This window comes from Podarcis filfolensis (assembly GCF_964270895.1).
Source record: "Podarcis filfolensis genome assembly, chromosome: 3".
In the NCBI taxonomy this organism is placed as follows: domain Eukaryota; kingdom Metazoa; phylum Chordata; class Lepidosauria; order Squamata; family Lacertidae; genus Podarcis; species Podarcis filfolensis.
The window spans coordinates 76,343,438-76,366,156 of NC_139606.1; the positions used below are offsets into that span (position 1 = coordinate 76,343,438).

The following is a 22,719-nucleotide window of genomic DNA, read 5'->3' on the forward strand; positions in this document are numbered from 1 at the left end:
TCAGAAAGCCACAGTTCCACAATGCAACCAGAAATAAAGTGTAAAGGGAATGTTAGAAACCAGAACAGAAGTGCATTATAACCAGGAAAACTACAGCAATAATTTACATATCTGAATGTGGTGTGGTAGTAATTATTTTCTTACACAGCTGAGAGGTTTCCCATTTTATAAAGCATAGAACCTGCTGAGACTTTTTTCATATTTTATCCTTTTCCTATTTGATCTATACATTTTTCTAAGATTTGAGTTTTTACAATATATTTTGTGGTCCAGATTTCTCTCTCTTTATTTGTTCATGGAGACATTACTTGTGGACCTGCCAGCAAGGTCCATCAGGTGGATTGATACAAGATACCGGACCTTCTCAGTAGTGGCCCCATAACCATGAAACACTCTCCTGTGGGAAGTGCACCAAGCTCCTCCATTGATTTAAAATGGACTCTAAAACATTGAAACATTTCCATCAAAATTGATGAATGATTATTATAGATAGATAAAAGAGTATTTACTCTCCTTGACTCTTTTGAGGACAGGTTGTAACAATGTATAAAAGCCATAGCAGAAATTGGTAATTGAACAGGTGTAGGGAGAAGGGATGAATGTATTTTGAAATGACAGTTGGAAAAGTTATTTTATTGGGAACAGCAAAGGAAGGAGGAAAATAGAGGGGACATTGGGGGGGGGGAGTCAGCTTTTTAAATTTGTATTGAATTTGTATTGACTTGGTGACAATTTGTTTAAAATTATGGAAAATCAATTTTAAAAAATTGGTTAAAAAAAAGGACTCTAAAGACCTGGCTGGTTACATCCACTTTTAATTAATTTGAGGTTAGCCTCAGCTTTATGCTGTAATTTCAACCATGCTGTTTTACTGCTTTACTTCTGGCCCTAGATTGAATTGTTTTGAGACTGCAAATTTATCCTTTTTTATTGGTTTTATTATTCTTATTGTGTGAAGTCTTCTTGGGAAGGTTGTGTAGCCCTGAACTGCAGTATATAAATAAGATGCTCTGCAAAGATTAGAAAGATTTCAATAGGTGAGAGATCCCTGTTTCTTGGATCTACCCGAACACATGCATAAGAGTGCTAGGAAGCAGCCAGAAGGACTAACCTAATTTAGGACTAACCTAAATTCTGTGTATACTTTCTTACTGATTGTTAGTCAGATACATTACATCCATTATGTCCATATTACTAATATGTTGTCTAACAAAAATCAAATGCTACTTGGCTGCTGATTTTTCTCACCAGGACATTCTTTGTTTTTGCCTTTTATCCAGAGAGTAGTACCTTTTCTTCTATTGCCTCATCTGAAAATATTGCACTGCTTAGAGAAAGGTAAAACAAAAGTACATTGTGGTAGGACTGAGCAAGATATATACCAAGCTCTTCTTAGAACATTGACTCAGAAGTCTCACATTTCCTCAAGCTTATTTTGCGGTTGTGAAGAAAACCAAGATTATGTTTACAGTCAGGTTCTTAGAAATCCAAAGGCCCATAAATTGACCACATGATTGTCTATGAAAGGTAGACAACGTGTGGAGAAACAGCTGGTAGAGTTTTGAAGATGGTATTCCAGTCTTATTGTAGAACAATGCTAGAGAACAAAATGCCTGTGTCTAAAATCAGCTGAATAGCTCAGCTGGTTAGAGCATCCTGCTGATAATGCCAAGGTTGCAGGTTGGATCCCTGACAGCTGCATATTCCTGCATTGCAAGGGGGTGGACTAGATGATCCTCAGTGTCCCTTCTAACTCTATGATTCTCTTCTATTCTAAAATGTCTCTATTCTCTTTACTTTCTAGCATTTATATCCAGCTTTCCATCTATCATGGGACCCATTGCGATATAAATTTGGTTCCCAGGCACTGACTAGACCCAAACATCTTTAGTTGCAGCAAGATTGGCAGCCTCATGTTCCTTTAGAATGTACCCTGGGAGTCAACAGACCTGGCACAATGGTCTAGCTTCCCCATTGCATAGCAACCTACCTAGCACATTTCAAGCATTATCCATGTTTGTAAGACAGAACTCACTCCTTATAAATCTTATCTACCAAGAGTAGACTGGAAATTTCTCTTGGTCTCACCTTTTACTTCCACCTTCCTAATTACTGAAGCATGCCAATGGCCCGACTCCCCAAGGTGCTTATTTTGTGTGTGTTGGACATGTCATATCCAAAGTGTTAATCTTTGTTCCTAAAAGTGTGTCCCAGCCCACATGTTAAAGCTTGGTTGACAAATCCACCTGCTCCATCAAAGTCCCTCCTCTGATTCCACTGGGTTAAATAAAATGGGCATTATTTCCTATAACATTTTATCATCTATTGAATATCATGGGTAATTCTTACTCCTATATACATGAGATTCCTCGTTATGTTTGTCTCCAGTAGGCCATTTAGAGAGTAGATTGTTTTGATTCTTGTTTTTATATATGTATCTGAAATATTGCAGGCTAGTCTTCTTGCCTTCAAGCCAGGCAAGCACCTCCAAACTATTTAAAAATATTACTAAGAGTGTTTCTCAGTAAGTTTCATACATTTAATTTATTTAGCCCAGCCCCATCTGGTGCCCTCCAGACATTTTGTTGGACTACAGCCATGCTGACATGGACAGGTGAGCAGTTATAGGCCAAAACATCTGGAAAGGACCAGGTTGGAGAGGTTGGTTTAGCCTTTAGAGCTGAAAACTTATTTATTTTTGCAGTCATGGGGCACTACACTAATCTGGGAAATCCCTGATTTAAATCTCACTTCAGCCGTAAAGCTTTACAACATTATCTCCAGAATGCCTAAGTATGCCAAATTCATAAACAGATTTACAGGCAAAATCAAATCATAACACAACTGTGACAATGATCCTCAGTTCTTGCCAAAAACCTCCTACAGGAAACAGGCTGAGAATTAACTACACAGAATTACATTATTCACCATTTCTTCCTGCTTTTCAAGAAATCTCAAAGTCATCAACCAGTTCTAGTCAGCTGACTATGATTAGATTATGGGATCTGTTGAGGTCATAGCTGGGAAGGGATAGCTTTGGAGCAGTTTTATTGATTTATATGTCCAAGTACGTGAGTCAGTACATTACTATGCCAGAACCTGGTTTTCAACTGACAGTATACTATACTGGATTGATATTTCTGATTCTGCCTGGTTGAAATAGATGATAGCATAACTAAATTATTTAATACGGCAAAAAATACATTAATTTCTGATACATTTTTAACAGCTTAAGCAAGGGTTGTCCCAAAGTTTTCTGTTACATAATGGTCATTTGCTTTGTTTGTTTTTGGTCATCTGTTTTGTACACCATATGAACTCTGTTTTGAGAATAGCCATGGGGTCTTAGGGCTGTTTAAAATGTTATTGAAGAGTTACTTGATTCTTAGAATAAATGGCCTATGAGGTTTACCAAGATGATTCACTCATATAATATTTTATAGTGTTGGTGGTTTTATAGAGGCCTTGGCTTTATGGATATGTTCAAGGTTATCAATTACTTTATTGACTACTTGAATTTTGACTTGCATGAGTATTGAATTTTTACAGGTGATAGAGTGTCTATATAATTGTCTAAACTTAGAAATGTCAGAGGTTCTCTGTCCTGCTCCTCACCTAACTTAGTTCTCACTGAACTTCTCTTTGTAATGGTTCTAAGGGTCAGGCATCAACACAAGAGTATCAGGCTCTTTGGAGCTGATTATTCAATTATTAAGTTGTCAAATGCTTAGACTTTTATCAGCAATTGTACAATTGTGGCTTCCAGACATCCTATTGTAAAGTTCTGTTTCCAGTTCTTGCAGGTTTTACCTTCCATTTTGTTGTTTATATTCTAGTATTAGGATGTTAAAGCTTTGCCGTTTTTATTTCTCTAGTTTTGGTCTTCAGTGGTATTCCAGTTCAGCCTTCTCTAACCAGGTCCAGCCCCCTGCAATGTAGGAATCTCAACTAAATCATACATGAAAGAGGGCCATCCAACTTCTTAAAAACCTTAAAAACGTCCAAGGAGGGAGAGTCCACTACCTCTTGTGGGAGTCTGCTCCATTGTGAAACAGTTCTTATTGTCAGAAAGTTTTTCCTGATTTTTAGTTGGAACCAGTGGTTTCCCCCCCCAAGGGGTACTCAAGGGTATGCAGTACCAGCACCTCTTTTTGTTGTTGTTGTTGTTAAAACATGTGGCACTTACTGTAACAACTTCATGGTGAGTACGGGCACCTATTTTTCTAGAAAAAAAGCACTGGTTGGAACCTCCTTTTTTGTAACTCAAATCTAGCCTGGTCATTGTGTGTGCACACATGTATACATGAGGGAGAAAGACTGCCTAAAATAAAACCTAAAAATAATTGGATTTTTATAAGGAACTTTATTGGAAGCTTTAAACCTGCAGCAAGTTCAAAAGTCAAGTCCTGTTCTTGGGGTTTCATGTTTCTCTGCCTAAATTGTAACTGGAGCAAAATAAAGCTCTAATCCATAGATAGGTGACTGACTGGTATGTTTTCATGCAAGCTTATTATCATAGTATAATCAGAGCATTTTGAAGTTTTCATTTAATTCACTTAATTCTGATTTAAAGGCACTGTTAGGCTATTTTGGTAACATGTTATTAGTTTAGTAAATAAAGTTGATGGCTCTGTTTCTCAGCCTAAACATCTTAAGGAAGACAGACAGTTCCAGTGGCTGCTGCAAGTCATAAAAGCCCATGTGACAGATAGATAGGTCTAAATTCTGCTTGTGATCAGCTAAATAATTTCTATTCCTCCTTCCTCTGAAGATGGAAGGATTTAATTTCAACCACAACTGCACAGCATATTTAAATCGATGTAGTTCCACAGCATCAATGAAAGTAAAATGTGTTTTCCCATTCAAGTTGCAAACATCTCATGTTAATGTACAAAACAGCTCTGATAGTTGAAATACAACAGAAATACAAACTGCTTATGAAACTGTTTACTGTTTTGATAACCAGCAGTCCCCCAAGTGTTGTTGGACTGCCTGACCACTTTGTGGGGGCTGACAGGAGCAGTAATCCAACAATACCAAAGGATCATAGGTTAGCCACCCTCCGCCACTCCAAGGCATACAGCAGGTGATCCTGACAGAAATTGCACAAAAGGACAGCCAAAGCTTTGTCCAGTCAGTGTGGTCGGGTGGTCAGCGGAGACAGCAGACGAACCTAGGAAGAGTCTGAAGAAGAGCCAAAATCTCTTAAAAATGGAAATTGTGAGAGTAATAATAATAATAATAATAATAATAATAATAGACTCTACATTTAAAGAGAGCAATTCTTGAACAATATTTGGGTGGCTGAAGATGCAAAAAGGGCCTATACATATACAGACTATAGGATCCATCCACATGAAAGTTTCACATAGCTTACAAACACAGTTTGTATGTGTTTAAGCTTTTCCTCACACCTTTACCCAAGTGTGGGTACAAAGCAGAAGCCAGGGCATAGTACACAGAGTACACTCCCCTCACCTTCACATTAACATAATGTGTGAAAAGGGCTTCAGCAATTATTAGAAAAGCACAACAGGTATATCAGTAATATAGATAAGCAGAGTTGCAGAAAAGATTCAGGTCCCAGCGTATAGTCTGAAGACTCATGTGACCACCATGTCAGTGAAGCTGAGCAGGTTTGAGTCTAGTCTGTGCTTGAAAAGGAGACCACCTGGGAAGCCCAAGTTATGCCTTCGTTTCCATGGTGGATGAAAGGCGAAATAGAAATGTAAGAAAATAAATAAATTTTATTAGCATGATTGTGGGGGGAAGTGGTGGTTTTAAACAATGACAGGGGTTTTACTAGATACTAGAGGTCACTGAGTGGTTGAAATGGCAGTTTAAAACAAACTTTGAATATAGTGTAAAGAGAGCAGGAAAAATATTTTTGTGTTACCTTCTGTGTTGTACTCATCTTTGCTATATCTCCTTGTTAAAACTGTTTTTAAAATAAAGAAAAATCCTCAGTGTTGATCCATCCCTGCTTTATTCAAACATCTTCTGCTGTTGAAAACCACCATTTTCCTCTCAGTGCTTCTCCGCTCCTGATTTACTCAACTTTCTGCCATTGTTTTAAATCACTGCTTTCCACCCTCTCATCCTTTCCTTGGGGCTGATGGAAACAAAATGTCTAAGTTGTGCTCAGGCGATAAAGCAAAAATAGTGGGTGAGGTAATTAGACAGCACCCAGCAAAACATATTACACACACACACACACACACACAAAATCCATCCACACAATGTGCTTCATTGTTTCCATATTTGGATAACATACCATTTTGTGTTTGTTTCCCCCCTCCTTTATCACATTACCCATGAATCAGAAAAATCCAAATTGAATTGGGGACAGGGCAAGAGTGCAGGCTGTCACTTGAATGAGGTCAATGTTGTGTGGACAGTACTAAAATATGCAGACATGGGATGCATCAAATCCGCTTTAAACTGTTGTGTGTGGTGCCTCTCAGTTCCATGTTTTTCAAACCTTCAAATCAGCATGGAGCTATACCCATAGCAAGGCTCTCTTCCCTGCAGCACTGTTACCATTCCCTCATCGATTACTTAGGTGCAGGACAGGATGTCGGCATGCTAAAGGGAAGAGCTAGATTTTTTTAATCTTCTGGGAAGATCTTTAATGAACTCCCCTAAAGGAATGGAACTCTTTAGAAAGATATACGGTAGTTGGTTAGGCATTTACTTGAATGCTCTGCTGTTTTAATGTCTGGAATTGTTACTGCATCTTAGTACTCTGGTGTTGGCACCTTGCCTACACTGCAGCAAATTCCTCATACTTCTCAGCAAGGAAGATTTCTCTTTTCTCTTTTTCATTTGGATCACTTTAGCAACTTTTATGTTGATCCCTTGAGGAACACGATGACACTGCTGAAGACAGGGCATTTATTTTGCTCTTGGGATAAGAACCATGCATACCACCTTGAGCAACTTGGAGGAAAGGTGGGGGGAAACTAATATTTAAGAAATTCTGACTCCCACAAAGTGCTACTGGCAGGCTGCACTCCATTGCTCCCCCCACCCACCACACAAATGCTTTGCATTTGGATAAATACAGTGAAAAGCCCTCATTACTGAGTATTGAGTGATGGTGCATTTGACTCCCTTATGCAATTCTGTAAGCATTTGCATTTACATTATAGTGTTTGATCCACCTTCCTGTTCATTCCCCCCCCCAGCTAAATGTGAGTATTACTGCACCAAATATGCTTTGTTAGCAGAAATAAGTGGGCCTCATCCCTTTGATGACCTTGCTATACTGTCAAGAACTTCATCACAAACAGAATCTGACATGTGCTCTGTAATATTGGAACCTTGAGACCTTTTGTTCACGCAATAATTTAAGCAGTGTTTTTCTTTCTGTTCTGCTGTGTTATAAAATTAATTTTCCTGCCATTCTTTTGAACCTACTTTGCAATGAAGTGATATTGTGTAATTTGCATTTCAAGAAGGCTCGTTGGTTCCTTAGCACACAGATCAAATTTGACTACATTCACATAAAGATGTCTAATACAATTTACTGCATGCAATGGGGAAAAGGGGAGTTAAGATCAGTGTTTCATTTTTGTTACATCTTGGAATTTCCTTGGAAACTTTAACTCCCTTCTTTTTTTTAAAAAAAAAAAAGCTTGCTTAATATTCATGGTGAACCAAAAGGGCTTTTAATGTAAGTTAGCTTAGGAGCCATCAGTCCAAGTGTGTCACTGAACCTTCTCTGCATTCTTACAGCCCCATCTGTAAGGTCTTTGAGATACTTTTGCCATAATAAACTACAGAATTATTGTTTGTGTTCATTGTTTGTTAATGATATATTGTGGGTTGATTGAACAATTTCAGAGATTGTTTTGGGAGAAATGGACAGCATACACTTATAAACTACTTTCAAGACCTAACTTTTGTTGCCCTTAGAAAAGCTTTTACTGCCCTTCATTTCCAAACAATGCCCTCACCCTTTTGGGAGGGAAAGTAGAAAGGGATTCCCTATGCACAGTAGACATGTATCTGTAGGTTCTTCAAAGTAGGTTGTTCAAATATTCTTAAATTATTCTGAGCAACTGAGTCAGTCAAGACTCTGACAGCCACATTCTGCACTAGTTAAAGCTTCTAAATTGTTTTCAAGGGCATTACAATAGTCTGACCCAATACTGCCTTCAGGCAGTGCTCTAGCATCTGCCCAGTCTCACCTGATTCAAGTGACAGAGAGAAATAAGAGTTGGGTGTCATTCACATATTGATGGCACTTCAATTCCTGAATGACCACTCACTGCACAGCTTCATATGGAGGTTAAAAGGCATGGGAAATAAGTTGGAACTTTGCAGGATGCCACAACACAACTCCCTTGGGGCCAAGCAAAAGTCCCCTACACCGGTCACTGGAACTTGCTCCTCAGCTAGGAGTGGAACCATTATATTACTGTGCCTTCCTCTCCCAAGCCACCAGGTCAGCCCAGGAGAATATGTCGCTCCCAGAATAGGGCAGAAAGAACTAAATAAATGTCACACATGTGTTAATTTTCCCAAATATGTCTTAATTAATTTATAATTGTTGTATAATGGAACTGGCAATAGAGGGAATTTGGAAGGATACAGTATCTCCTTTAATTCCAACTCTTCTCTCATCTCGTAACCTGAATGTTTTGTTTTTCAGTCCCAGTTGAGGTTCTGCAGAAACTTACAAATAAAAATTAAGGTTTTTCAGGTTTGAAAAGTAAAAGAAGTTTAACTAAGTATTTGGTTTGATTCTACAGCTGCTACAGAATATGAAACATAGAGGGAGGGTCTGATCATTTTCTTTTCTTGTTTTAGGGAGTGCTGTCAACTTTTTGGAGATAATGGCTTGACACTGAAGGCATTTTTTACCAAGGCAGCACCCTTTGGTGTTCTTTGGACACTCACAAACTACCTGTACTTACATGCAATAAAAAAAATAAACACCACGGACGTCTCCGTGTTGTTCTGCTGCAACAAAGCTTTTGTGTTTTTGCTTTCGTGGATCGTTCTCAGGGACAGATTCATGGGAGTGAGGGTAAGTGATTATTGACCTGTTTTTCCACCACTCAACTTTTCAGGAGTTTCCCTACTGGGGAAACATCGCTATAACAGATTGCATTTTACTCTTTAAAGTGGTTCTTCCTGTGTTATTTCCTAAGATTTTGAATGTTCATTCCAAAACAAAGTTACTGGTGAACATAATCATTTTAACTTCCTACCTTAAGTTATCACTACCTGATACATGAATATATGGAGTTACATTTATTGCTTTTCTATTCTAGTTGAAAAATATATATTAAAAATAAAGTGAAGCCTCCGACAGCCAAAATTTAGACTTTGTGCTTTGTAGGCCTTACTAATGATTTGCATATTTTAAGAGGATTTCATGCTTAGTCAGTTCTGTTGTAAAGCAGATTTATCTCCTACTAAGTATAAATCTCAACCCTTCCTGGACTACTGGCCTTCACTAAAGTGCTTTTCAGATGGTCTTTGAGTATACAAATGTACATGCTCACAGGGGTCTAGGTTAATACCTCCAGTTCCCATCAAGCCCAATCAGCATGACCAGTAGTCAGGCATGAAGGGCAGTGTGGTCGAGCACTATGTAGGGGGCAAAGGTTTGCCATTTCTGTTTTAAACAAACAAACAAATAAATGCCTATGTACACTCATAACATGCACCCCCCCAAAAAAAGAGTAAGCTGAAATGTGATTATAAATTCACCCTCTTTCATGGCCATCAATTGATTTTAAAACCTAATGCAAGCATGTTTAAAGCCAGATATTTTCTCTTTCCACATGCAGAGCAACATAGGAAAGAAGCTCAACTGTGTATAGCATTATGATTTCAGTTCAAGAGTTTGAGGCTAAAACTTTCTTTTCTAATTTGTAGGTAAGAGAGCTCAAAAGTATTGCAAGAGGTCTATAACATAAGTAACAAAAAGAATCATGCAAAATTTATAATACATAGTGCATAATGTGTTTGATAGATTTTGCTTTTGAATAAAATTCTTTATAAATTGTACTGATAAAGAAACAACATAAAGCTCATACATATGAATACAGTATATATTTTTGCAATTAAAGAAATTAAATTTTGGCAAATAAAATAAACTTTCATTGAAACATAGAAACATGACTTGTTAGCCTGTTGTGCTATGCTATCTTTGTATGTAGCAAAGTGTTACAACCTTGCTATGGTCAAGTTAACTATTCCTTTTGCACCTGTCGGTGGATGTTTTTTTCTTCTGTAATGTTGCCTCTATGCCAGTTACACTATTTCCCATGAAAAACATCCATCATTGTATTAAAAATATGTTATTGTAAATATACATGCATTGTTATTTATTTAAAACATATATATTTAAACTTTCTGCCTCAGAAGAGAAGCTCAAGACAGCTTACATCACGATCATAAATTATTTCAAAATATGCACGCTACAACAATCAACACACAGGAGACAGCAGGTTTTTTTCAAAAAACTATAGCAAATCAATAGCAGCAAAGGGGAGCCAAAAAGGTACAGCTTTTATTGTACTATATAGTACTAATATAGCAGGCTAAATAGGGGTAAATGGGTGTTAAATACGCAGAAGATGAGTGAAAACTCTAGACTCCATAAACTACATCCATGGGCAAAATCTGAATCAAGGTACGTTGCACACATTTTGAACTTCTGCATTTTTTGCATGATGAGTGCAATCATTATTTCAATACATTCTGTACCTTTCCCATTATTTTGGGCCACCTTCCACCCAAATTAGACAAAATGAGTGAACATTTTAATCCAAACACTGAAAACCAGAAGGCTGTCAAAATGGGTTTTAGTGCCTTTAAATACATCTTGACAAATAATTTCAGGAAACCTCAATGGCTATTGGGTGAAGTTGTTCCTAAACAGTGGAACCAAATACTCTTTGTGAGCATATGGTCTTGGTGACTATGATGAATCTAGAATTTTAGTTTGCACCTTTTCCCACTTATTTTCTACTAATGATGTGACAGAACCTGAGTTGCCAGAAAATCAGTAGTAAACAGAGGCCTCAAATACAGGGGGGTGGGGTGGGGAGTGGAGGAATGCTCTATGCTCAGTTGAGAGTTCAGTCATACATAATCACCCACCCACTTAGGTCAAGCTGCCTCCAAAGGAACTGAATGAAAGCAAAGAAGGCACATTCTTCTTTCTTGGGTGAGAGGATATTTTAGTTGTGATCCACACTTCTTGGAATATGTCTCACAGACATCAATGGGGATCATCGTGCCAAAGATGATTGATTGAAAGCTGTAATGTTCTTGGTAAAGCTGAATTAACATTACTTCCTTCTCCTGGAACATTGCCAGCTTTCCCTTGAGTAAATGATAAATGGTAAATTAAAGGTAAAGGGAGCCCTGACAGTTAAGTCCAGTCGCGGATGACTCTGGGGTTGCGGCGCTCATCTTGCTCTATAGGCCGAGGGAGCCGGCGTTTGTCCGCAGACAGCTTCTAGGTCATGTGGCCAGCATGACTAAGCCGCTTCTGGCAAACCAGAGCAATGCACAGAAACAGCGTTCACCTTCCCGCCAGAGCGGTACCTATTTATCTACTTGCACTTTGACGTGCTTTTGAACTGCTAGGTTGGTAGGAGCAGGGACCAAGCAACGGGAGCTTAACAGTAGCATTTCAATATTCTTCCTGTAAAACAATGCCTATATCTCTAATAGTAGCTTAGAATCAATCATACTATTGGTCCATCTAATTCAGTACTATATAATGATGATAACAATAATTTATTATTTATACCCCACCCATCTGGCTGAGGAAGGGGAGTTTTGTAAGCCCATGGCACAGATCCCACTCAATCCTAATCCCCCCACACTAGGGGCTTGATCAGGCCAATTCACTCCCCCCCCACACACTACTTTCCTCCCCACTGTCCTTAACTGATGCTTTAACATTCTGTACACCCTGGAACCAATTGGTCCCTATAAAGTTGTTGTTGTTTTTTAATGCATTTTATTCAGTTTGCAAACTTATATTCTTCCACAACATCCTTGGAATTCATTTTTAGATGACCCTCCTTTGCTTCCAAACTGAAAGACACTAAGCTATTAGTTCTATTAGAAAAAAATCTTACTGATTTTGAGGCAACTCAGTTAATAACTGACTGTAGCTTACACACAATGAATAGTTTTAAATTTACAGTATTTTCACTTCTTTTCTGAACATGTTAAACGCAATACTCTTCCTGTGGCTTTCTTTTAAAGCAGGGATGGCATAACTAGTTGTGGCCCTCTGACTCCCCAAAAAAGAAAAAGGTGTGTGTGTTTTTTTAAAAAGTTATTGGCTGTGATGCCATGTAAAAAACCACAAGGACCCTCCAATTTTTCCCCCATTTAATTTTTTTTTCATTTGATCAATTGACCCTTTTCTCTCTCTCTTTTTCTGACTGCACCCACAAGTACCCCACTGTGATATTGTCATATCAAAAGGCATCTTTTCCCTCACCACACCCACTTTTACACTTTGGCCGCACCAACGTTTACATTTCAACCACAACCACTTTGAGATGTAGTGCCTAGAGAATTGAGCATGGCTGAAAAAGGTTAGTCAGCTGTTTTTGAAAAAAAAGATATTTTTAAGATCGTTACTAAATGTGCAGAAATAAAGACATGAATTAAGTTTAAATTAGGCATGTAGTCATAGAAAAAAAGTTATGAGAGCAATAATTTATGGGAAGATGGGAATCAAGTAAGGATTAGAAATTCTAGAATGTTAGAGATACTGAAAATATTGAAGAATAGTAAGTATATTGAGAATTCTAAAAATATTAAAGACTGGGACATAAAGTAGAATGGAAAAGTCAAAAGGTTTTATCCTATCTTCTATTATTCCAATAATTTATGAATAGAGACCATTTTTCAATACATTTATCATTCTGTGTGTTTTGTTTGGCTGTTTAAAATCCTATTTCAGATGCCCTTGCTGCAAATGTTTATGTTCCCCTATAGCACACACAAAAGTTTAGAGATGACTAACCAAACAATTTTGATACTTGCAGTAGTACTAATGATTGCAATACCCTGTAATTTCTTTGTCATGGAGCATGGTACTTCCAACTGCAGAGTGTGAATCAACATGCTCTAGTGACCGTAAAGTTACCCAAGGGATATTGTACAGGGAGACTGTACTTTGAAGAACAACACTTTTGCTTGCTATGTTGGGATTTCAGAGAGCCCCACTGTGACTGTTTTTTCACTTCTTTTGCTTTTTTAATACAAGCAATTACTGTTTAAAAGTTCTTAATACTGATCACAGTCTTACAAAAGATACAAATTAGATGTCTTCTTTGTTAAGGTAGTCCTTTTTCCTGGGCTTGAGAGAACATTAACATGTTGCTTCTCTGTATCCAAACAGATTGTGGCTGCTATACTTGCTATTGCAGGGATAGTCATGATGACTTATGCTGATGGATTCCACAGTCATTCAGTTATTGGAATAGCACTTGTTGTGGGATCTGCATCAACATCAGCCCTCTATAAGGTGAGTATGCTTCAGTCTTCTGATGGCGAGAAGGTAATAAATGGGTTCTCTTCCCATTTTATATCTCTCTGTGACATGAAGATCTAGTATGTAATTTGGTAAGCTGTGCTTATTTATGCCTCTTAAGAATCTTACAGTGTTATTTGTTCAGGTTGTTGAGAATCTATTCAGTCATGTTTTAGACAGATCAGGGTTGTTTCCCTACTGCGCATAGTGAAAGGCAGACATAAGAATAGTGCATGGAAGAGAAATGTCTGCCACCAGCTGGTGGTTTAAATCCTTTGCTGTCATTTTTTCTGCATTTGATCGAGACGAGCTCTTTCCATTGCCTTCTTTCCATTGCTGTCTTATTTCGGTGGAACAGCTATCCGGCAGGTTTCCTGTGGGTGTTAGGAGAACAGCAGCTGAAATTTAAATTTAGAACCTTCTGGTCCATAATTGAGTCAGCATAAGGAGCAGAAAATATGGCTACAGTAGCCAGCTCTGTTTGCAGAAGCACTTCTGCTATTCTGTCTATAACACTCCTTCATGTAAAATCAGAATGCTGTCAGGATAACATAAAAGAAGAGGGCTGGAATGAGGGATGTAGACACCATTAATACTGACTGTATAAAAATAGGATAGTAGGCACCAGAATAAGCAGGGCTCTTTAGTACATTAGCTACATTATTGGGGATAAATAGCCATATGAGCTTCTTAGTAGAGGTTGGGGGGGGAGTTGATTTTTGCACCAAGACTCCAGAACAGAAACTTTATACAGTGTTCTCTTCATGACTTGAAGCAAGTCTTCTGAAAGTAAATGGGGGCAGCAGATGTCATCCAATGTCATGTTAGCATATCACTCCTAAGCAAAGTTGTCAAAATTAATTTTCTGTGTAACTGCTGTTCATCTGAAGGCTTGCACTCATTCTTCTTACAGTGTGTAGTGAAGAAATAGCCACTGTGTAATGCCAACAATTATACCTGGCAGGTCCTGGGGGTGGTGGATAGTTATCACAGGCAGCAATCAAAATATGCCATTTAGAGAATAATGGTTTCAGTATCGAGAACAGTGGAAGGTGTCCTAGCATAGCCTTGAGCTATTCAGTGCCTTGTGCCACTTTGTATGATACATGTCATAAAGGTAAGAGCAGCAGCAGCAGCAGCAGCACACTGCTAACTCAGTAGCCTTCTGAGTGCCAAGTGCACTGAATCAGCAAATCTGTCACTCACAAGCAATACGGGAATCTATGGCTTATGCATATGCTAGGCCGAATAGCAGATCCAGAGATAGCATGAGTGGCACAATCCAAAACAGGGTCTATACCACAATACCCTCACATTAGTCAGCTTTCTTCCTTGAAGGACCTTTGCTCCAATTTCTGTTTCTACATTCCAGTATTAAATCAGCTGAGGTTGGAGCAATAATATTGTTGTGGAAATCATAACAATAATATCTGCTGCTCTTCAAAGCAGTGCAGAATGAATTATGTATATCTCTTTCCACTGGCAACAACACTTTATCTAAACTGCATGTCACCTTTGGGTGAAGCAACTCCCCATTTTTAACGGTGCCTTGTGGTAAAAACACAAAGCTGACAAAGCCTGAAGCTACTAAGGATTGGCATTTGCAACTGCAGGCCTATCATTGGCAATGGGCTTTAGAGTTCCTGAGTAATAAATATGAGGTAAAGGTTCAGTGGACTATAGGCAGTTTGCATTAAAGAATTGCATCAGTTTAGTGAAATTAGCATCCTAGCTAGAAAGTTGCTACATGTTAGTTACAGTGGTGCAGACACATACACAAGACCATGTAAGATAATTTGCAAGTTCCTTGGAAGAACCTAAAAACAATTTGTATTCATTACCCCTAAGTCTTAAACTCATCAGGTTGGATGCAGTCTTATGTTATTTGCATTTAGATCCCCTTAAAATCAGTTAAACATGACTTACCTCCCATAGGTGTTAGTGGGAAATAAGGGCATTTTAATATTGATCCAATCCATTAGGATTGCCACCAGTTCCCTAACATTCCCTAACATTGCTGCCATAAAGGTAAAGGGATCCCTGACCATTAGGTCCAGTCGTGGCCGACTCCGGGGTTGCGACGCTCATCTCGCTTTATTGGCCGAGGGAGCCGGCGTACAGCTTCCGGGTCATGTGGCCAGCATGACTAAGACGCTTCTGGCGAACCAGAGCAGCACGCGGAAACGCCGTTTACCTTCCCACTGGAGCGGTACCTATTTATCTACTTGCACTTTGATGTGCTTTCGAACTGCTAGGTTGGCAGGAGCAGGGACCAAGCAACGGAAGCTCACCCCGTCGCGGGGATTCAAACCGCCGACCTTCTGATTGGCAAGCCCTAGGCTCTGTGGTTTAACCCACAGCGCCACCCGCGTCCCTTAACATTGCTGCCATAGCAGGTAATTAAATACCTGTTCTCAGGCTGGCATAAGATCATATAGATCCTTAACGACCCCAACACATTCCCAAACTGAGCCGTTTTCAGCCCCATCTCCAGTGAAGCACTGATGACATTGTAACCATGGTGGCAGTAAGCCTCAGCATTCATAGCTATTTCTTACTCGTTCACAGAATATAGAAAGCACTAACCTGCCTTTGCATGATGGCACAACCTGTATATTCTCTATCCACTACGATGTTAGCACAGGGAAAACATGATTTAAATAGGAAATTATATGCTTTGAGTTAAGGTTTTAAAACCAAATATAGATGAAGACACCTGGTTTTCAATCTGTTTATCTTTCTGTGTTACAGGTTTTGTTTAAGCTTCTCCTGGGGAGTGCTAAATTTGGGGAAGCTGCCTTATTTTTGTCAGTGTTAGCGGTCTTCAATGTACTTTTTGTTACCTGTATTCCTATCATCCTTTACTTTACCAAAGTTGAATACTGGAGTTCTTTTGATGACATCCCTTGGGGAAGCATTTGCGGATTTTCAGTCCTATTATTGAGTAAGTGAATGCTGCGTTTCTGATAATCTTCCAATAATAGCAGTGCCTCTGACCCCCTGCCAGACCAGCATAGCCAACTGGGCTGGATTGAGCCCTGCTGAATCAGGCCAAAGGTCCTTATAGTCTAGCATCCTGTGTCTCTTAGTGGCCAACCATGCACCTAAGGGAAGCCCCACAGGAGGACAGGAGCCCCCTCCTGCTGTTGTTCCTCAGCAACTGATATTTTGAGGCATGCTGCTCCGATTCTGGAGGTACCATATAGCTATTGAGAACCTTATCCTCCATGAATGTGTCTAATCCCTTTTTAAAGACATCTAAGTTTATGGCCATCACAACACCTTGCTTCTGTAAATTCTGTAATGTAACAATGTGCTATGTGAAATACTTCCTTTTGCCTATCTTAAATCTCCACCTTCAGTCATCTTTTTCAACACCCCAAATCAAATTGCATATCTGCTGAAACTTTTCCTTTTTATACAGGAAGTTAGACAAGAGGAACCTCTTTATAAGGGCAAAATCCAGAGAATTTCAATAGATTTTAATCTTTACACTTTTTAGTAGCAAATGTTCACACTGGTTGAAATGAGACTGCTTAAAGTGAACTAATTAAACCTGCATAACTAAAGAGGATTGGTTTTACAACTGCTCTCTCAAAAATGAAATAATTTTGTTTCTTATTTCAGCATTCAATATTTTATTAAATTTTGGGATTGCTATTACATATCCTACCTTGATATCTCTTGGAATTGTACTAAGTGTACCTGTAAATGTCGGTAAGAATGTTTTTTTAAAATTTTAATTATATGCACATTTATGTATAGAATATACTTGGTTTATATGTTATACTTAAAGAACTTAAAGTTTATACTTAAAGTTCTTATTCTTCCTATATGCAAGTAATATAATTTTATAGTATTGGTCTTTAGATTAAAAAATTAAGAACGTCAAAATAAATTGTTTTCAAGCATTTATCTCTAATTTTCTATTGGCACAATAATGAGGTTTTATGCATGTCCCATTTATTTCAGTGCCAGGTGTGAAAGTGATGGCTTGAAAAAGTAAACTGATTGATTCCTAATTATATGTTAATCATTAATCATATTCAAGAAAATGCAAAAAGATAGCCATTTCAGTAGACAATATGAGCCTCGAGAGTATGAATGCAAGTTTTGAGGAGCACTATGCCCATAGAGCAATCCTTTCAAACGTTTTGAAACAAAGTATCTAAACCACATGCAACAGGAGAAGACCAAACATGCTTCTAGGCAACTTATTTCTTTATAGGATTTATATTTCACCCTGCATCGTGTATGAACTTGATTTGAGGAAAAATTAACTGCCGCTGCTTGTGTAGTCTAACCCAAATGCAAGAAGCAAATGAATGAGAAATGCTTTATACCAACAAGAGTACCTACAAGAATACATGCCCTTGAGTATGCATGAACTAGTTATTTGTATCCAGGCCCATGCAATATTTAATGCCACTGATAATGTTTAGTTTCATCAGTGTTGTTTGGTTGCATGTTTGGGGCCTTAAAGTTGTGAAACTGACTTGAAATGCAGGCTCTTTGCTATTAGTTATGTGATATTCTGTTGAGTATGTGATACTTTGTACCCTTTAATGATATTAGTTCAATGTTTCATGCAGTTGTTGATCACTACTTGAGTGACATTGAATTCAACAGTGTCCGCGTAATTGCCATTGTCATCATTGGCCTGGGCTTCCTGCTGCTGCTTTTACCAGAGGAATGGGATGAGTGGTTGATAAAGCTCCTCACTCGCCTCAAAGTACGAAAGAAGGAAGAGATACCGGAAGGAAATGGAGACATTGTTTCAGGATTACAAAATAAAAGCAGGAGAACACGCCCATCCATGTCATCATTCTCACATTAATGTTGTTTTTTTTATGGAAAGTCTTAACGTTATATGCTATAATTCACAGATCTTTTCTTGCAAAGCACATATGTTCAATACAGTGTACATAGATGTACAGTTTTGATAATAATAGAGTCTGAGGCATCACGTTTCAGCATGTCCAAATTGCTTGCACTGTTTCACATCAGATATTTCACTTGAGAGAACTCATTTAAAAAGGCAAAAACAGAATTCTTTTTAAATGAATGTAACGTATAAATGAATTATATTGCGTATATTGTTTTAATGATCAATCATCATGAAAAGCAGGGCATATAATTTGAACATTAAGTACTGAATGACACATCGCACACTGTGATTTACAAATATATATAATATATAGAGAGAGAAAAACAGATGCTATACTATGTCATAAGCTTATTTTTTAAACAGAGCTGTACTCTATAAATGTTTTCATATAAACCAAAAGAAAATCTTTTGGTGGGGGGGGGGAGGAAATGGGGGGGGGATTGCTGTGTGAAGATTAGTGCCCTTGGTGCCAGAGCAGAGGCCGGATAAAATGTTAAGTTTTGCACAAAAGCATGAAGGTGAAAGCAGTCAAGAGTATCAGGGCACCATTAGCCAGGGATTTTTCCTGTGAAAGCCACATTGAAGTGAATAGCAGGTGTGCAAGAACATGGCAGGCTTCTTCCTGCATGGTGTCTTGCATGACTCCCATCCATCTCAATAGAGTTTGTGCAGGAAAAGTTCTCTGGGGTAGTGCATCCAATCTTTATAACTGTGCATGATGACTGCAATCCATGCTTTTTCTCATGCAAGGGAAAATACAGTGCCTTCTACAGAAATCTAGTCCATTGTCTGTGTAGAATTAGGTCACACTGCAAGTTGCTTCTGCATTGGTCTTTACAACATGAAAAGTTTGTTCTGCAGACACAGTGCTCTTGAAACTCCCAAAGAAATCAATGAGTGCCTGCTTCAAGCCACTGATTAATGGGAGTGCTGAACACTTGGGGACTTCAAGGTCTCTTGCTAGGTCAGATTTGCTTCCCACTTACATGGGTCTTGAGGAGGGACTCTCCTCCTGATCTGTATTTCTGTGAGTGTGAAAAGAATCAAGCCCTGCATGTAAGAACCTTGCTTAAAAACCAACAATAAAGCTAGCAGCCACTTACAGGGAACACAGTTTATGATGTATACAAAAGGGGACTAAGAGGTGAATTGCCACTTGCTTTTATTACATTGCTTTGAGGGTGGTTTTTTTTAAAAGAACACACAAGAAATTAACATCAAACCTAACACTTTTTACAAAACTTGTAAGCACCAAGCTGTTTACTTCTACAATTTAGGTTCGCCATTAAATTTCTATCTGTGATAGACTATGTGATATGTACAAAGAAAGAGGCAAAGGTTATAGTTTACTATTTTTGAAGTTTACATTGCTACATACAAATTAAAAATGTTATTTTGAATTGTTGCCATAACCCAATGGTACATGCTGTCTCTGTGGCATTTTTACATGTCAAATGGAGGTGGTGTTCACTTCTCAAATTTTTATTGAATCAATTTCAGATTCAATTATTTGCTTGACAAAACTAATAAAACTACTGAAAGTTCATACCAAGTCAATGGCGTCTGCTTCTGTTTCCCATCTTCTGGTGAGATACCGTGTAATTTTTACTAAGAAATATTTTACTTGTGTGGAAGTGACAAAAGAAAAGAAAGGGATAACAAGCCCAGTGCTGTGACCCTGAAAAATACTTTCTCCAGGTTGCTTCAGCTACACTGATTTTGTTTATATCAAAAAAGACTTAAGTGGGAAGAGCAGTACTTCAAGGGGGCCATGGAGATGCAGAGCAACAGATCTGCGGGCACAACCATAGCCCTGTCAGCTCTTGCTGTATAAGGCAGAAGATGGGGTGGGCATTATCTTTTCTTTTCTTTTCAAAACTGCATCAGCTCCAGTTCAGAGTAGATGGGGCCCAGGAGCTGGACTGGCTTACAACAAAATAGATCCATGGTCCAGCCCAGCTCCAGCCCCAACCCAGACCCTGTAACACCCCACTTGGGAGCCATCCCCTGGACCAATGTCTCCTCCACTATACTTGCTGAGGCTACAGTGGGGGGCTCTGTGGTGGCAGAGGCTAGTGGGCAGGGCTATTCACTGACTCCTACACACACACACCAGCAGTAAGGTTGGGGGTTAGAACTGCAGCCTCAATATTTTAAATACACTTGGGAATAGTTATGGAAATAAGGTGTACCTAATTTTTGCTAGAGTGCACCCATATTATTCTAGGTTTCGAGACCTACCAGTGCATCACTGACCCGAAACACTATGCATAGCTAACATTGTGCTATTGGTAGATGTAGCATGCAGATAAGAAGGACCTCCCCAAAGATCTAGATACCAAATAGTAATACAAATTTATCTACACAATTTATTATTTCCTCCCTTTGTCTTGTACATTTCTTAAATTAAAAGCTAGGTTGAAAATGTTATCCAGGACATGCAGCCCAGCCAGCCATGTGAGCAATGAGTTATGTAACACCCTGTTAGTCGGCAAGATTTAGGTGATAGGAAAAAAGCCTGAATGTGGTTGTTCTATTTGTTAATATTTCAAAACCTTTTAGAAATTTTTCTAAGCAAGTTCACTATGTATACATATTGTCTAGAGATTTTACATATCTGTAATTCCCCCTCCTCTGCCCGCCAAAAAATAAAGATAGTTGCCAGAATTAATCTGCACAGTTCAAATGAAAAATGTGAGACATTTGCTTATTCAAGTGTGCATTAATTCATATGGAGTATGTGCAACTAAGATCAAAGCAAGGGTGTTAATATTCTGACTCACTCAAAACAGAACAGTCCTCTGTTCAAATGTCAACAGAATAGAGCATTTATTTTGTTCTTGCCTGCACTAATGAAAATTAGGTTTATAAAACAGAACAGGAAAATGTGTGCAGTAGTTAAGCTCTTTTCTACAATAATTCACCAGGCTCATGGATTATTTTACTCTATTAAAAACTCTGCTCAAGTCCTGAACACACACAATAAGTAGATCTTCCTGAAAACAGTGCTACTTACTCCCAAGGAACTTGAGAGCTTTAGTAGTTTGGCCCAGCAGCCCAGTTCAGGATCCAGTGCAAGAGTTATGGTATGATGCTATGGAACACCTCAGCCCTTGACTTTGGAACTGTGGGCCAGCCTGCCTACCTTCTTTGCTTATACAAGAAGATTGGTGGTTTCTACTGTGCCTGTGCCCTGGAGAAGCCGATGCACTGTGCAGTTGTGTTACACAAGGAGGGCAGAGAGGATCGAGATGGAGACAGACACAGGTGAGAGCTTCAGCTAAGAGCAGCAGTCCAGCTCCTAGCACAACCTTGTGCCATCAAATTAGTACTTACTGGGAGAAGACGGAAATCTGAGGGCATGAGGCTCCTAGATGTTATGCTGCATGCATAGCAAAATGCCACTTAACTGCAGTAAAACAAGGCTTTCTTTGAGCCACTACAACTACCACAACTACAACTAAACTAGTACTGAAAGATACTGTAGTCGGTGGTACTCCGTGGTATATAGGTAGTTTCCTATGGCAACAAGGAATTTTCAGTGAAAGCAATGGCATTAATTCAAAGACCTGCGCATCTTTTCACATACTGATACTGCATTGTTAAAGCACAACAGACCTGCACTTGAAATGGCTAGTTTATTTAGCTACTTAGCCGTCTTCCGATTCTTATTACTAACTGAGAAATGTTATACAATGACTTGGATAAAAGGAGCTTCCATCATCTAAAAGCCATTCTCAGCATGAAGACTGCCGCTCAGCATGCTCCCTTACCAAAATAGTTTTCAGGGCAATACAATAGGCACACAAAAAATGAGGCTGCACTCTGCTGGGAAGTTTTAATACCGAGCAGAGCAGAGCATGATAACTATTGAAAAATTAACAGAAGTTTTAAAACTTTTAATTGAAAACCCTAAAGTGCATCCAAAATTCAAATTTATGTAAATTAAAATATACATTTTTTTTGTTGTTGAAAGCAGTACTTGGCAACCTTTTTAGCTGTCACATTCACAGTAAGCATAGTACAATATGAATCAGTAGACTTGCTTATGGGCTAGGCTGCCAGCCAGAAGAAGAAGTACTGAGCTAGATAGATGAAGTTGCTTTGTTATGTCAGAATATTCATTGCCAGACAACCCCCCATGATACTTAGCCTGGCTCAGGGAATATAAGTATACAGTTAGTTTGACTAGGAGCTTTCTTTCTTTAAAAATGTCATCATCCACCATTGCCAAGGAACTTCTCTTGAATTCACATGAACAAGAAGCATTAAGTTAGTGTTATATTCCAGATATATTCTGTAATGA

The 22,719-nt window shown here is 38.6% G+C and overlaps 1 protein-coding gene across 4 annotated transcripts in view; it reads left to right on the forward strand.

Annotated features, from left to right (window-relative positions):
• The window catches only part of SLC35F3 (solute carrier family 35 member F3), an 89,427-nt gene extending 69,462 nt beyond the window's left edge, over window positions 1-19,965 (forward strand). For all 4 annotated transcript variants that reach the window (XM_083606075.1, XM_083606076.1, XM_083606077.1 and 1 more), the window contains 5 exons: window positions 8,815-9,034; window positions 13,394-13,519; window positions 16,277-16,469; window positions 17,153-17,242; window positions 18,118-19,965. In XM_083606075.1, the coding sequence (XP_083462201.1) occupies window positions 8,815-9,034; window positions 13,394-13,519; window positions 16,277-16,469; window positions 17,153-17,242; window positions 18,118-18,362 (874 nt within the window). In that variant the 3' untranslated portion in view covers window positions 18,363-19,965. The remainder of the gene's footprint in view (window positions 1-8,814; window positions 9,035-13,393; window positions 13,520-16,276; window positions 16,470-17,152; window positions 17,243-18,117) is intronic.
• The last annotated feature ends 2,754 nt before the right edge of the window (window positions 19,966-22,719 follow it).